Source organism: Primulina eburnea, chromosome 2, assembly GCF_022965805.1.
Source record: "Primulina eburnea isolate SZY01 chromosome 2, ASM2296580v1, whole genome shotgun sequence".
NCBI classification, from domain to species: domain Eukaryota; kingdom Viridiplantae; phylum Streptophyta; class Magnoliopsida; order Lamiales; family Gesneriaceae; genus Primulina; species Primulina eburnea.
The window spans coordinates 43,284,564-43,300,885 of NC_133102.1; the positions used below are offsets into that span (position 1 = coordinate 43,284,564).

Below are 16,322 nucleotides of genomic sequence, written 5' to 3' on the forward strand. Positions count from 1 at the left end.
CATCATCACCTCCATATTCGTCTCGATCTCCGAATCACAGTAAGATCATGTTACATTATAGTTATTTTGATAAACATATTTGGATTTAAGAATTTTAAGTGATTATATTTCTTAATCCCCACAATTCTTTCTGCATTTGAATACAGAAACTTATATTTCAAAAAAAAAAAAAAACTAATAAAACTTCTATTTTTCAACTTTTTCAAATTCTCATATAAAATAAATTATGAAACTTATTTATTTTATAATAAAATAAAAAAGCCTCCCTAAAATATTTTCTTTAAATGCTCCCCATATTCCCATCACCAATTCCCAAAGTACATCAGAGCCATGGCTTCTTCATCCTCCCTAACTCTATCCCAAGCCATACTCTCCCGCTCCGCCATCCCTCGCCATGGCTCCGCCGCCCCCACAGTCGCCGGTTCCATCTCCCTCCCTTCTTTCTCCGGCCTCAAATCCACCACCTCCACCACCACCACCTCCTTCTCCACCCCCGCCCGCCGCCGGACACCCGCCCTCAACCGCCTTCCAATCTCCGCCTCAGCGGCCGTTGAAACTCTTGAGAAGACCACAGAAACTGCTCTAGTTGACAAATCGGTCAACACGATCCGTTTCTTGGCGATTGATGCAGTGGAGAAGGCTAATTCTGGACACCCGGGTCTTCCCATGGGTTGTGCTCCGATGGGTCATGTACTGTACGATGAAGTGATGAGGTACAACCCCAAAAACCCTTATTGGTTTAATCGCGACCGCTTCGTGCTCTCCGCCGGACATGGATGTATGCTTCAGTATGCGCTTCTGCACCTCGCGGGATACGATGCTGTAAAGGTTGTAGCTTTGATGTTAACGTACTGCTAATTTTCTTGTCGACTTTTAGTATGTCCTTATTCATGCATCATCGTGTTACAATAAAGATTGTGGTGTACTGGTGTTGTGAATCTGGTAGATCTGAGTGGAGTGTGCTGTATTTGGATGTTGGTTTTTGCTCATTCAAAGTTTGGTTCGAGTATCTGGGAATTTCTTCATCTTGATCGAAGATTGGGTTTTCGTGATATTTTGGGGGAGGATATGTTAGCAATTTTGATCAGTTTTTCAGCTGAATTATGGGAATTGTGAAAGTAATTGACTTCAATATTTCTGTGTTGAAATAGTTGTATGATTGTAAGTATTCCTTGGTTCCTTACTAATTTTGGTGAGCTAATGATACTTATAAATCCTTCGCTGACAGGAAGAGGATTTGAAGAGTTTCCGTCAATGGGGCAGCAGAACACCAGGTCATCCCGAGAACTTTGAGACACCTGGTATCGAAGTCACCACTGGTATGATTTTAATCCAAAATTTTAATTCATGTGCTTGTATTGTTGAATCAAGATTTGTCAATTTCCTCATTTGCTTTTGTCTAGGCCCTCTTGGTCAAGGTATTGCCAATGCTGTTGGCTTGGCACTCGCAGAGAAGCACCTGGCAGCCCGTTATAACAAACCTGATAGCGAGATCGTTGACCACTACACGTGAGATATAATACTTGCTTGTCAAGTTAGATTTTGATTTTGTCGTCTATGACTTTATTTTGGTTTTTTCACAGATATGTTATTGTGGGAGATGGTTGTCAAATGGAGGGAATTTCGAATGAAGCTTGCTCTCTTGCTGGGCATTGGGGACTGGGGAAACTGATTGCTTTCTATGACGACAACCACATCTCTATTGATGGTGACACAGAAATTGCTTTTACCGAGACAGTTGAAACCCGTTTTGAATCCCTTGGCTGGCATGTAATATGGGTGAAGAATGGTAACACAGGATACGATGAAATTCGTGCTGCCATAAAGGAGGCAAAGGCTGTAAAAGACAAGCCGACCATGATCAAGGTCAGACATTTGCATTTGGTTGATTTGAAAACGATGAGGAGATGAAATCGAATTCTTCTGCTTTTCTTCTCGTCATATTAACTGCAAGCATAGTGAAATAAGCACTAGCCTCTATAGACAACTGTGTTTGATTTTATATTGTTTATTATTTGTAAGGTTACGACAACCATTGGGTTTGGATCCCCCAACAAGGCCAATTCATATAGTGTGCACGGAAGTGCATTGGGTGCCAAGGAAGTTGAAGCAACTAGAAAGAACCTTGGATGGCCTCACGAGCCATTCCACGTGCCTGATGATGTGAAGAAGTAAGGATGCCAGTTTTTTATTGGACTAAAGGTGATGACAGTTATCTTTGAAATATTTTAATGTGCAGTGAATGCTCGTTCTTGCAGACACTGGAGCCGACATGTTCCTGATGGTGCTGCCATTGAAGCTCAATGGAATGCCAAGTTTGCGGAATACGAGAAGAAATATCAGGAAGAAGCTGCTGAGCTGAAATCCATCATCACTGGTGAACTACCAGCTGGTTGGGAGAAGGCACTTCCTGTGAGTTGATTTTTTTCCTTATGATGATATCTTGTTGAAATGTTGTGAAATTGCATTTAAACTGATTAATATGTAGATAGCTTGACAGAGCAATTCTTAAAATACGAGATCTCAATGTCAAATTACTCATTCCAGAAAAATCTCCAAGAGTCTGTCATAGTTCTAACCTAAACATTGAACGACGGGCAAAGACATAATGAATTATCAAACTTTATCCTTTGTTAAATGGCGAGGTCAATTTTTTTGTCCATGTCAAATATTTGCCTAGTTTAAACATCCTCATGTATGTTTCTGACTTCTCTACCATTTTTTTTTATTCAGACATACACTCCCGAGACCCCTGGTGATGCCACCAGAAATCTCTCACAGCAAAACCTTAATGCTCTTGCTAAGGTCCTTCCCGGTCTTCTTGGCGGCAGTGCTGACCTTGCCTCATCTAACATGACCATTATGAAAATGTTTGGTGACTTCCAAAAAAGTACACCCGAAGAGCGAAATGTAAGGTTTGGTGTTCGGGAACATGGTATGGGAGCCATATGCAACGGAATTGCCCTTCACAGCCCTGGCTTAATTCCCTATTGCGCAACGTTCTTTGTGTTCACTGATTACATGAGAGCTGCTATGAGAATATCGGCTTTGTCTGAAGCTGGAGTGATCTATGTCATGACTCACGACTCAATTGGGCTCGGAGAAGATGGGCCGACTCATCAGCCTATCGAGCATTTGGCAAGTTTCCGGGCAATGCCAAACATATTAATGCTCCGTCCAGCTGATGGCAACGAGACAGCTGGGTCGTACAAGGTAGCAGTCCTCAACAGGAAGAGACCATCCGTTCTTGCTCTTTCTCGACAAAAGCTGCCCAACCTTCCTGGAACCTCCATTGATGGTGTAACAAGAGGAGGTTATACAATATCTGACAACTCATCTGGTAATAAGCCTGATGTCATTTTGATCGGAACTGGTTCTGAGTTGGAGATTGCAGCGAAGGCGGCTGATGAACTCAGAAAGGAAGGCAAGACAGTTAGAGTTGTCTCCTTTGTTTCTTGGGAGCTTTTCGATGAGCAGTCCGACGATTATAAAGAGAGTGTTTTGCCAGCTTCTGTATCTGCTAGAGTAAGCATCGAAGCTGGAACGACATTTGGCTGGCAAAAGATTGTTGGTTCTAAAGGGAGGGCTATTGGAATCGACAGATTCGGAGCTAGTGCTCCTGCAGGCAAAATATACAAGGAATTTGGCATTACAGCAGAAGCTGTCGTAGCTGCTGCTAAAGAACTCTGCTAGGCTTGTGTGTTCAATTCTTTGTCGGATATCTTTTTCCTCGAAAAAACTTGCTTTTTGGATTCTGGGTAGGTAAAATTAAGTTGAAACTCGTGAACAAGATACCGGCTCGCAATATGCTGCTAGAGATTTCCTAATAAAGAACGAAAAATTCCTGTTGTTTTAGAATTTGGGCAGCGGATTGCACAAACTAATAGGTACATGAATTCTTCTGAATCTGTGCAATTGAAACCTTGTCTTGATTTTGTAACTCGATGTATTTTGATCGATTAAAACTGTTCCATGCTACATTTTTACATGGTTGAAAAGCTAATAAGCTAGAATGTTTTTCTTCCCACTCCTCAAGTCGGTATATTACTTTTTATGATGGGTTTTCAAGTAACTCTTAGCTAGCTCTCGAATAACCTCGTCAAGTCTCAAGATTTTGGCTGAGGAATGTACCCATGAATGGGAAACCTCTGTGTGGGTCAGATGCTTTTATCCAGAAAAAAAAGTAAATCGAAAGATATGTACATATAGGCAAGGTCTCGAGGAGAAGACTACGACACCGTTCTCAAAGCATAACCAACAATATATAAGTGAGAAATATACTCACACGAACATATGAACCAAAAAAATAATTTACCCGATTCCGATGAGCGGATATAACTCATCGTGAACGGGTAGGAGTCATCAAGTCATCGTTTGTTCTCTTGAATTTGGAGTGAAAGGGATTGGATTGTGAATGGAAGCCACTTGATTCATTCGAGTCCAATCCTAATCTGATCATAAAATTTTGAGGGCCTTCCATTCTGAGTAACGCAACGTCGGGTCTATCAATCCAACACCAACTATTGTGTGGCTGCTAAGTGTTTATGGCTATCACGTGAGGATAAGCATTCCCACCCCTATTTCGTATTAAAGTTTTTTGCTTCACTTTCTTCTTTTTAACTTATTAGGTTGCCAATTTGCCAAAAATTTAAAATTGTATAAACTTCAGTTTCACACACAAAGAATTGGACCCTTCTTCATAAATGTTGATAGCTGCTCCTTTTTATGAAAAAAAATTCTAAACAGCCACCAAGAGGTAAAAAATCAACATGGAATGAGTCGTATAATTCATCATATCATACGAGTCTTTTGTATTTTTACGAGAGCTTAGATCGTGTACTGGGGATCCAAAGAACATGACTTGCCCATACTACACAGGAAGCTGTCTTCATTCCTGGAGCAACATGAAGAAAGCAGCGGGATTAGTCCCGTATATTTTACACACTTTTTTTTTTAAAAGTTACACACATAAGATATGGGGTATGTCAATTGATGAGTATTTTTCATCCAACACTTGTTTAAATCAGAAATTTTTACAATATAAAGTGATTTACACTATTTATTTATCGTACATTACATATCAAAACTTTTAAGTAATGTGATAAAAAAATAAAGGAGATTTTTATATTAAGTCTCGAACTCAAGATATCCGTTCAAATATAACTTTAGTGTTAGATGAGTTATGCATCATCAACCTTGCTAAACGTTATATATCTTGAAATTTCTTTGATTGGAAAAAATCAAACTCTAATCTTCCTTAGGCTAACAAATATCATCTTACAATCAATGTGGTCTAGACCAAACACTATCTGGCAAGCGCTTATTTTAAGCTTTTTCCACCTTCTATATACAATTTACAAATATTTCATTAGCTAGAAGCTTGACATCACTTAAAATAAGTTCTTTCAAACACTCACTTAATCCCTTTAGTAGAGACGAGTGTTTCTGCGCTTCAATAGATAAAAATGAACCACAACTATCTAAAATGGAATGTTATGTTGTGATCCCCAACACAAATCGCTTCATCATCGATGGAAGCATCTGCTTTCTTTTTATTTCGTCAACTAACTTGTAGTAATTAAATAAGATTTGGCTTTCTACCATGTATTTAAAACTAAACATTGAAAATAACCACGAAAATATGTCTTTAAAAAAATACACATATACTTAAAAAGGGTTAATACTCATTTTAGTCATGTAGTTAGGGGGTTTTGTTTATCTTGTACCAAAATGCTCCCTCATGTTATGATTTAGTGTCTGCTATTTATTCATCTGTTAGTATTTAACAGTCACCTTTCCGGACATTATCTTGATAGTATAGCTTAATGAAATTTAGTTATTGCTCATACAATAACTTGGAGCGCAATGGGGTGTACATTGTCGAGGGTGATATCAATGATGTTTCCCTCTTGAAGAAGCTTTTCGAACTTGTGACCTTCAGGCATGTTATGCATTTGGCAGCGCATGCCGGTGTTGGGTATGCAATGGAGAATCACAGCTCCTATGTGCATGGCAACATTGCCGGCCTTGTTAGCTTGCTTGAGGTTTGCAAGAGTGCCAATCCTCAGCCTGCAATCGTGTGGGCGTCAAGTAGTTCTGTCAATGGATTGAATACTAAAGCGCCCTTGTTGGAGAAGGATAGAACTGATTAGCATGCTAGTCTCCGTGCTGCGACCAAGAAGGCCGGTGAGGAGATTGCACATACTTATAACCATATACATGGGCTATCGCTCACCGGATTGAGGTTCTTTACTGTTTATGGACCTTGGGGTAGCCAGATATGGAATACTTTTTTTAGCAGGGATATTCTGAAGGGGAAGTCAATTCTCATCTTTGAGGCTGCTAACCACGGCACAGTGGCTAGGGACTTTACTTACATAGATGATTTGTAAAGGGTTGTCTGGCTGCATTGGATACGTCCGAGAAGAGTACTGGTAGTGGTGGCAAGAAAAAGGGGGCCTGGCTCAATTACAGGTTTTCGATTTGGGGAACACATCTCCTGTGCCTGTTGCAGAGCTTGTTACCATTTTGGAGAGATTGCTCAAGGTAGAGGCAGAGAGGTTGGTGTTGAAGTTACCAAGGAATGGGGATATGCAATTTACACATGCTAACATAAGCTTGGCTCAGAGGGAGCTCGGCTATAACCCTTCGACAAACCTTCAAACAGGGTTGAAGAAATTCGCCTGATGGTATTACTAAAGTATGGGGGAGAAGAGTGCACGGTGATACCTTTTTTGTTCATTCCTGCCATAGGATCATATTATCCTTGTTCGATTTGATTCTTCTATTTGTTTGTCAACATACCCATATCTGTTTCCCAGCCAATCCATTTCGACATATCATGATGGTGTCATCTGAGGAAGTTCCTGACCCTGTGAGGAACTTTTCGCGATGGGTGGACGTTGGTTGGTTCATGTTCTGCTATTCATTTAAGGACTAATTGATTCTTGTCTCTCAAGGACAATTTTGTAGTTTAATCTTCGTAGAATTCACGAGTGATTGTGCAATTTGCTGATGAATGGATTAGTATGGCTGTCGGAATTTGATTCACATAAAACAGCACACAAGTTTTCCTATAATGATTGTTATGGAGAAAATTTGAATGACCTTGTAATCCATTCTTTGGATGGATACAACTTTGTATCTGTTTCTTTGGTCAATTACCGTATTAATTTTTCTTACTGACTGTTTTGCACCAGCTTATTTCAAGTTAAGGTGCTGTATTGTAGGTGCACCAGTAACTTGAAGTCCATTTTCTGTAATTTAAGTATTTTAAAATTATTAAAACTTACATATAACAAAGTCGATCTTAATAGATTTAAACCGAAACACGATGATTACCTCCATACAATAATATACTGCATGATTTCATTGTAGTATTTATAATTTTCCATTCATAACTACGTAAGTCAATACAGAAAATCTAGGCAAACATAAAGTTTAAGAATTTAAGTAAGTAATTTTTCTATAAATAAATTCGACTAACAATCAAAGTTCTAAAATTCGCTAAACGTTAGTAAGTCGTTAGACCGTTACACTAACATCTAGGCTGACTAGACATCCTTTGCCTAGCAACGTATCAAAAATAAGAAAAATTTAGAAATTTTTTTCTTATTAGATGAAACCATTAGTCACTGGACCCATTTTTAAAGTCAATATATTAGGCAGTAGGCACACTTGTAACTTAATGAGCTTGACATATTAAACGCCCATAATAGATTATATATTAATACTCTTTTAACCTTAGATGAATCCACATGCCTCTAATCGTAAAAAAAAATTACTTTTTATTATAAATATGGACGGTGACCAGTTTCATAAATAAAAATCCATAAAATCGTCTCACAAGATACACACTCATTTCTTATGGATTTTTATTTATGAAACTGGTCACCGTCCATATTTATAATAAAAAGTAATTTTTTTTTACGATTAGAGACACACTCATTTCTTACACTAGAGATAAAAAATGGGAAAGAAAGATAAAAGGTAGAATTAAGGGACACTGATAAAAGTTTATTTTTTAATTAAAAATAACTTCTATTTGATGAGAATATGATATACTATTGAGTACAGACTATGCATATTCTGGATGAATAGAGTTTATTTCTTAAAAATTTAAATTTGATCCAAGTATTGACCCTTCATCTGTCAATATGACCAGCACAGAAGCAGTAGGTTGCATGTGCTTTGAAGACTACTCATTTAATTAATTATTAATTTCTCGCTATATAAATTCGGATCAAGTTGTTATTTTTAATATAAAAGACGATAAAGATGTTTAAAATTTTGACTTTTTGAAAACATAACTCATCAAATAATTGTATTAAAAATATAAAAAAATTTAAAAATTAAAGAGTAAATATAATTTTACATTCTAAATTTATTATGTATACCTTGGAAAATTAAAATTTCCATCCTTGAAAAAAATTATATATATTGATTTTAAGAAAACAAAATTCTAATTTCGGTACATAGCAACTTCAAATATTATGTTATTGGCATTTTGAACCCTTTGCCTGTTATTACAATACTACAAGTCCTTCCAGTCTTCCATCCAACAAAACCATAACCTACTGAGCTTTATATATTCGTTTTCAATGCGACAAAAAATATAGAGAAAATCCTGAGATACTTCATCTTTATTTCTTTAATTCCGACACAATCTCTAAAAGTTACAGTATTAAGATAAAAACACCAGCTAAAACACCTGAAATTCTATCATTTCAGCATTTCAGCGTAATGTATCACACCTCGATTTTTCGGTGATATGCCAGCAAGTACCGAAGGGAAATCTTGAATGGTCTCCGCCATTCATTTAGCCATTCAAATACCTCATTTGGATAAGCCGCCATAAATAAAACCAGGCTGTTTTAATAACAAGATTTCTTCGCAACACAGAACATCTCGTCAATGATCCAGTGGTGAACTTGAGTTGGCTTATGCAAAATGTTTAACACACCATAGAATTTTTGCTGACACATCAGATGAGATGAAAAATAGAAATAACATGACTCGAAAATTGATTCAATCAAGAGATGGTGTCCAGTCAAGTGTTTCACCAGCAAACATTGGAACAATGTCGCCCCATGCAAAAGAAAATGATTCAGGTACCTTCCATGGTTTCTTGATCAATTTAATCTTTGATGTGTTTCTTGGAAGACCATAGAAGTCTGGTCCGTTGAAGCTTGTGAATGCTTCTAACTTGTCCAATGCGTCAGCCTACATTACAACTCACTCTGTGATACTTAGTTAAAGCCAACTTAGTAACTCTAAATATAAAAATTTCAAAGTATCTCTTTTATTCTAGAACATAGATGCAAGAGAGTTGTGATTTTAGTCTTCTACTTATGGTACTTCAGTTTCTGTTCCAAAACAATATTGCCTTGCCAACACGTTTAATCCATTTTGCCCTGGAACTGTCACTTGGTTGACCATTGATGCTAATTTAGATGGAATTGAGTCACATGATATAAATGTGAAGAGTCTAAAACCCAACTAGGCCCATCCAAATTTCCAAATAAAAAAACTTGATACTTTTCCAAATTCAATCTGGGTGCTTCAGATAACATTTATCCCATAATTTTGAACAAATCTCCACCGCATTCAAACTCCCAAGTTCAACTTGATTTTTTAACATTTGGCCAGTGATGAGGGAAAGGATAAACTTGATAAAATTGGGAAAAAAAGTAATGGTCAAGAGTTGACAAGTCCTTTTAAAATGATCAAATGTATTGGGTATATAATCCTTATAGGACAAAAATGGAAAGTAACACAAAAATATACCTCTTCGAAAACCTTTGCATATACTGACAAGGCCACAGGAGCATTGTATATTCCTGCGCATCCACATGAACATTCCTTTTTCCTTTTCTCATGTGGCGCGCTATCGGTTCCAAGAAAAAATCTTTTACAGCCACTGGTGACAGCTGATACAATTGCCTGTCCTACAAAAGGAACAAAATATTAAGCACTTAAAGTTGAGTTTAAAAACAATCCTGCATCATAGAATGGAAGCAACACTTAAAGCAGGTATGCACACATATATACCATAGTCTGATTTTATAATGTACCAATGTGTATACACCACTAGAATTCCTACATTTTGAACCTTCAACACGAACCATAAAAAATCAGCTACAGAAAAATTTGAACTTAAAAGGCAAAGATGTTAAATGCTCTTGCCTTTTCAAAATAGCTACCTTTCTTCAACTAAAGGTTTAAAAATAATTCCAACAACTTCAAATTGGTAAATCCAAGGTCTTCTAAAATGTTTTGACGAAGATGGATAAAATGTATCTCTAAGCATCAAGAAACGCTAGGATCACAAGCCTTCGATTGTTTGAATGAGAGAATGAGTTCCTTCTTGTGATCAAATAACAAAATAAGTCGGTTCTTCCAAGACTAACAAGTTAAAAATGTTTTCCACGATAAAAATGCTTTTTCGAAAAGCGGTGAAAAACTGGCAAACAAGAGCAGGTAAAGTAATCAACTGAATTTGCTGCGCAAAACAAAATTGATATATTTGGCCAAATCAGGTTGTTAACAGAAAAGAAAAAAAAAATTTACACATCACAAAGTATAAATCTGATAATGCAGCCTAGACAGAAATAAGCATGCACCAAAAAGGAAAGTAATAAGGCTACACATGATTTACTTATTGTTCAAATCAAGGAGCATAAGCATTTTGAAAACCATTAGGGAATGCAAATACATCGTGAACAAGAGGGACGCAGACAATGACTGTTAACCCATATATGGTTTAGAACATACTGTGTATCTCTCTCTTCAGTACAGGAAGGCAGTAATTATGAGGTTGTAATCCTCCTTGAAAAAGGGAATTCCTGTTAAGAACAAGATGTTGTGGTGTGACAGTTGCTGCAACAAATCCTAAAAAATAGTTCTGAAATTAGACCATAACTTGGAAGGAGACATGTCTTCTATTTTGCCGAAGATTATGAATATTTTTTGAAGTTGCAAATGAATATGACTCACCTTCATCACAAGACTCGACAAATTTTACAGCATCTAAAGTGGTTATATGCTCCATCACAACCTTCAGTTTTGGAAGTTTTTGAATTAAGGGGCTAAGAACTGTGTCAATGAACACCTTTTCACGATCAAACACATCAACATCAGGACTTGTTACCTCTCCATGTACCTGCAAATAGTATTTTGTGTGTATAAAAAAAAGGCTAATAGCATCCAGACTCCCTCTGAAAATCAAAATCTTAATTGTCATAAAACCCCTATGAAAAATTAATAGGGTAATTAATATGTTCTCGAGCTTTGCCTCAGGCCCCAAACTTAAGTGAAAAATTAAAATATTTTTAATTATCGAATGACTATTATACCCTAAATATAAGTCGTTTTCCGGATCATACTTGCACAAACACAACCCGACTTGAGAGCAAATGAGAAAATTTTTCACGGAAACACTAATCGCGAACTATAAGATATAGTGTTGAACATAAATCGAAATCTGAATCGAAGTATCGATTTTGTAAAACTTATATTTTTTTAAATATAGATTTATCGATCGATTTCGATGTATAATATGTCGACATGTTTGAAGTCAAATACAAACCTACATATCCGAAAATTGTTTATGTTGGTGAGATTAAACATGACTTAAGAAGGTGAACTTTTTTTTTTTGAGAAGAAACAGAATTTTATTAGAGTACATAAAAAGGTTTACAATAGCGGATAAGCAATCCGCTGAGTTAAGAAGGTGAACTTTGACAGGTTTAATTTACAGATTTATATTCTTTCTACCGCCTCTGTGATGGTAATAATTATTTCAGGACATAAGGATGTTGCAGATATGTATACATATTATAAGAACACATACTTAGTTACTATATGGATTGAGAAGACAATGGCAATTCGTGATATGATTTAAGATTCGGAAGGTAACAATGCAAGTGTTGAAGAGTTTTCAAGTTCTGAACTTGTAGCTTATATTGAATACTCTCAAGAAATTCCACTTGTTGACATTGATCCTAATAACATCGAGCATGCTTCCTCTGATCCTGATAGTTTTGAACAATCTTTCCCCGATCCTGATATTTTTGAGCAAGCTTTCTCTGAAAATAAACTTAAATCTCCCATGCTAAGCATGATTCATCTTATCATAATTTTGAGAAATTTTCTTTTTCTATTCCTGTTTTTTTTTTTTTTTAATTTGAACCAAATTACCTTTTTTTACTGAGAATGATCCTTTGCATGCGATCAATACATATTTGCAACATCAGAAGTACTTACAAGACCATGTTTTATTACTATCCCAAGAATTTTATAATAAAATTGAACATTGACTCTATTACCACCACTGAGGTTGAAGATATAAAATAAATTTGTAAAGTTAAACATGTCAAAGTTCACCTTCTTAAACCCACGTCCCACCAACATAAACAATTCTCGGTCAAATCCGCCTCTATACCACACATTGAAATCAATCGATAGATCCATACTATTTAAAAAAATTGAAATAAAAGTTTTACCTAATCAATATTTAGCCTCAAATTACGATTTCTCTTCAACACTACATCATGGTTCGCGATTAGAGTTTCCGCGAAAAATCTCCTCGTTTGATCTCTCAAGTCAGAATGGTATTTGTCCAAGAGTGACTTGGAAAACGACCACTTATTGTAATTTTATATTAAGAGTATACAAGTCATTTGATAATTAAAAAAAAATTAATTGAGTTTGGGGCACGTGAGCGAAAGTTTAAAAAGTTCAAGGACATATTAGTCTATTAATTTTTATAGGGGATTTTGTGGCAATTAAGATTTTCACAGGTGGTCCGGATGCCATTAGCTCGAAAAAAGGTCGTCTGTCAGAGACTTGTGTGACTTAGAGCAACATAATTCAGAGATTTTGAAATCAAATTTTCACTACTTTTGATGTAACGTGTTTTTGGCCATCTGTGTTTGGATTCAAGGATTTTGCTACATGCATTTTCAGCGCAACTTTATACAAGGTGTAATTGGAATATAATCTTTGAATTTCACCGAATAAAGTGTGCACTACAAGTTTTAAACTTCTTAGATAAACAATCCCAAAGTAAACAAGAAGATCTGCACTTTTCATATGCCACAATTCATTCATTTTTCTTCCTAAGTTGCTAATTCAGTACTATAGGACAAGAAGGTTCTACCTTCTTGTCTGTTTGGCTTTCACTTTCCCAGAACTTCAGCCCAAGGTGAAACATTTAGAGGACTTGGTTTAGAATGCATAAACTTTGGTTACACAATACGAAACTCAACAATCTTAATCACAACCAGCTATGGTGGTCATACGAAGTTGGTGAAAGTGATAGGAAACAACTGTAAGTATAGTTTCAAAAGTTTTCCCATTAGAACTATTAAAATTACATCATCAGTACTGGTGGGGTAGTCTAGCTTCTAAAAGATAACTGCTATTCCTATAACCTATGAAAAGAAAATGTTCATATCAAATAGATCTCCAACAATAAGAAAAAAAGTGAAAACAGAATGCTGAACTAAAACGCATGACAACTTAAGCATGATTCTTACAAAATAGAGTGCCTCACCAGCAAAGGCATATTGTGCCGAACCATTTCTTCGAGTACAGGAAAACATTTCCCAAACAGATCTGTTACACCATCTTGAGAATTTGTGGTAGCACCAGCTGGATACAACTTCACTGCAACTACCACCCCACTCTCTCCTGCAACATTAGCCGCTTGTATATTATGCATTGAAATGAAATACGAAAATATCATAATTAGTGACATAATATTTGATTGATATTTATTCCTTATGGTTAGTCTACTAATTAAGGTATTGTGAATGTAATATAGAAACAAGTTTCGTATATGTAGTGTAGAGTTGTATTGTGATTCAGATTAAGAATATATTTTACCACATATGAATGTCCCTATTGTACTTGTTTGTCTTCACAAAAAAATAAAGGAAATGAAACGTACTAGTCAAGTTCCAAGCACATTATCACAAAATGTTGTCACCAACAAAAATGGTAATCATGCAAAAGCCTTTGAATTGGTCATTGAATGTATCTCACTTTCTAGATCCTAGAAGCATAATGGTACACCAATGGAACTAAATTTCCATAGATTGCTTAAAGGTGGAGTCACCCATGTTTGGCATTAACAAAAAGTTAATCATTCTCTGATTGTTCCCTGTGACCGTAACGTGACCTGTCGTTCAGCCTAGTAAACTTAGACCAAAATCTAACGGTACCAAATAACATAATTTAAATGACAGAGTTCACACTTTAACTCTCCTTAGTTCCATTCATGGCAAGCCAAGAAGAAGTCACAAACATGTTAAACTTGACCATCCTTTATAACAAAGACTTGCAAATCGAAATAACAAAAAAAATAGCTATAAAGATGGTTGGATCACTTTATTATACAATGATTGTTTAAAAAATTATCTGTTTTGTCCTTACTAGAACATGAGAGTGTTTGGTCATGTTTGTGTGTGAGTGTGCTTTAAAAAATATATCTATTGTCGAACTTACTCGCTAGTTTGATCTCATTTGGAGAAGTTGTATCGGTCAGGTAAAGAGTCATCAGGGGAGTGAAGTCACTATTTGCTGGCAAAGCTTTCAAAATCAAATGGCGATAGGCCATAGCTGCTGCTGTAGTGGTGATAGGTGGTTTCAAGTTTGGCATGATTATGGCCCTCCCAAAATGATGTGAACTGTGTGCATAATAACGTTAAGAAAAATTTGTCAAGCTAATTGGAAAAAAGAAATGGACTCAGAAATAAGAGAGAAAATATATAAGCTGAAAATAATTACATACAATAAAACATCGTAAGGGAAAAATAAAGTGAAAATAATAAAAATATAGTCGACTAAGTTGATTTCACCTGTGAGAGACAACTGCTTCAAGAAGTTTGCCATCACGAAGATGAAGATGCCAATCATCAGGACGTGTAACTGAGAGCTCCATTTTTGTCATAGATGCTTTCAGATGGATTTGTCCTCTACTGCTCACAATTGGTACGGATGATAACTAGGTGGAAGATCATGTGAGTGCGCAAAATATTGTTCAAAACCTAATATCAAGAAGAAAGCACTGGAACAAGTTGAAGCTCGAGAGAGCTTCCAGTGGTAGAAATTTTATCAAGTTTCATATAATACTAAAAGATTTCCATAAAAAAAATATCAACAGTTCAACGCCATGAAATTTGTCTGCGCAAGAGTAGAAAATAATGCAACAGACAACCCAAAGAGAACCCCTCGATCTCTATCCAAATGGTTTATCACAAAGAAGTTTTGGCTACACATATACAGCGTACACGAATCATATAAATCAAAACTAAGTGCATACTTTGCCAGGAAAAAGTGATGTCCTCAGCATTCTACGGACAGAACAGCTTCAAAATCTCGTGACACAGGCCCCTATCTGCCAAAAGGACACACAATTTGGACAAGAAGACGTTACCAGGCTCTGAAAGATTAACACATATATCTCTAACTGTAAAAAGAATGTGTCCTATCTACATTGAGAAAACAAGAGCCAAATATATCATCCATCTATTCCTCTTAGCTGAGGGATAGGATGATTCCTTCATGGGGCTCGGATCTCAGACGGATGCTTGCTGGTATAACCTCAATAAGATTAATAAATCAACAATATTTTTCGAATCTTTGCACATAAATATTTTTTTATGGCTATAACAGGATCTACCCTTTTTTGAGGCATTTCATCGAGTGACTGTGAGACAAATAGAAATAGCGACCCCGCCAGTGTAAACCACAGAAAATCAAAACCCACAATTTACAAGTTGCAAGTGACAATTAAAGATACTGCCGGAAAACTAAATAAACGAACAGAATACGAAACCTTCAGAAATATCAAAAAATGATCACACCTGAAAATCACAGAAACTCCCAAATCGCAACTTCAATTTGGCAATAGAGAGAGATACAAGATAAATGAATATGCTTTACAACTTGAAAAGATAAATGGGAAAATTTTGGAGATGGTTTCAAAGATTCAAAGCAGGTTTCAGAGTGTCAGATAGTGAGAATTAAAATATGATCAATAATAATTAAATTATTTATAATATTAATCAAATTAAAAATTATATTTAAATATTATTAAATTTTTTGGATCTATGATTATTTTAAAATTTAAAATATTTAAAAAAATTTAAAGTAATCAAACAAAATACATTCTCTCTCAGAAAATTATATAACTACAAACAATATGATAATAATACATACATTACGGGCTGAACGAACTTATTCAATCTTAATCATGTACATCAAACACATGATAAGTTAATGATTAAAAATCAATCACCCTTTATCATGTACACCAA

General features: G+C 35.9%; 2 protein-coding genes, 1 long non-coding RNA gene and 1 pseudogene across 7 annotated transcripts; 3 read left to right on the forward strand and 1 right to left on the reverse strand.

Moving 5' to 3' along the window:
* Positions 1 to 300: 300 nt before the first annotated feature.
* LOC140823403 (transketolase, chloroplastic-like) lies at positions 301 to 4,006 on the forward strand. Its single transcript, XM_073184733.1, has 7 exons — positions 301 to 828; positions 1,229 to 1,319; positions 1,404 to 1,509; positions 1,584 to 1,866; positions 2,023 to 2,171; positions 2,259 to 2,412; positions 2,734 to 4,006. Exons 1-7 carry the CDS (start codon positions 331 to 333, stop codon positions 3,691 to 3,693), a joined length of 2,241 nt encoding a protein of 746 aa, XP_073040834.1. The 5' UTR covers positions 301 to 330; the 3' UTR covers positions 3,694 to 4,006.
* A 1,363-nt stretch (positions 4,007 to 5,369) lies between these two features.
* LOC140824750 (UDP-glucuronate 4-epimerase 3-like) lies at positions 5,370 to 7,102 on the forward strand (annotated as a pseudogene).
* A 1,752-nt stretch (positions 7,103 to 8,854) lies between these two features.
* Positions 8,855 to 16,033, reverse strand: LOC140823404 (dihydroorotase, mitochondrial). 5 transcript variants are annotated; one of them, XM_073184735.1, is made up of 9 exons: positions 15,870 to 16,031; positions 15,326 to 15,400; positions 14,862 to 15,007; positions 14,509 to 14,690; positions 13,556 to 13,692; positions 10,996 to 11,161; positions 10,774 to 10,890; positions 9,787 to 9,947; positions 8,855 to 9,222 (listed from the first exon to the last, which is right to left on the reverse strand). In XM_073184735.1, exons 2-9 carry the CDS (start codon positions 15,353 to 15,355, stop codon positions 9,028 to 9,030), a joined length of 1,134 nt encoding a protein of 377 aa, XP_073040836.1. In that variant the 5' UTR covers positions 15,356 to 15,400; positions 15,870 to 16,031; the 3' UTR covers positions 8,855 to 9,027. The 5 variants fall into 5 exon arrangements, with proteins under 5 accessions (XP_073040836.1, XP_073040837.1, XP_073040839.1 ...); XM_073184736.1 differs by having other exon boundaries at positions 15,326 to 15,445; XM_073184738.1 differs by lacking the exon at positions 15,326 to 15,400 and having other exon boundaries at positions 15,870 to 16,033.
* On the forward strand, positions 11,168 to 12,171 carry LOC140823406 (uncharacterized). Its single transcript, XR_012116209.1, has 2 exons — positions 11,168 to 11,639; positions 11,732 to 12,171. It is a non-coding gene; the product is annotated as an uncharacterized lncRNA (long non-coding RNA).
* Positions 16,034 to 16,322: the final 289 nt, after the last annotated feature.

What these genes read in the sequence shown, in the direction of transcription:
- LOC140823403 (XM_073184733.1), top strand. Translation starts at nt 331, where the DNA reads ATGGCTTCTTCATCCTCCCTAACTCTATCCCAAGCCATACTCTCCCGC. An exon ending in CGGGATACGATGCTGTAAAG is followed by an intron (nt 829 to 1,228) that starts GTTGTAGCTTTG and finishes CTTCGCTGACAG; the next exon opens with GAAGAGGATTTGAAGAGTTT. An exon ending in TGGTATCGAAGTCACCACTG is followed by an intron (nt 1,320 to 1,403) that starts GTATGATTTTAA and finishes GCTTTTGTCTAG; the next exon opens with GCCCTCTTGGTCAAGGTATT.
- LOC140823404 (XM_073184734.1), bottom strand. Translation starts at nt 15,355, where the DNA reads ATGCTGAGGACATCACTTTTTCCTGGCAAA. An exon ending in TGTCGAGTCTTGTGATGAAG is followed by an intron (nt 10,891 to 10,995) that starts GTGAGTCATATT and finishes ACTATTTTTTAG; the next exon opens with GATTTGTTGCAGCAACTGTC. An exon ending in ATGCAAAGGTTTTCGAAGAG is followed by an intron (nt 9,223 to 9,786) that starts GTATATTTTTGT and finishes GTTGTAATGTAG; the next exon opens with GCTGACGCATTGGACAAGTT.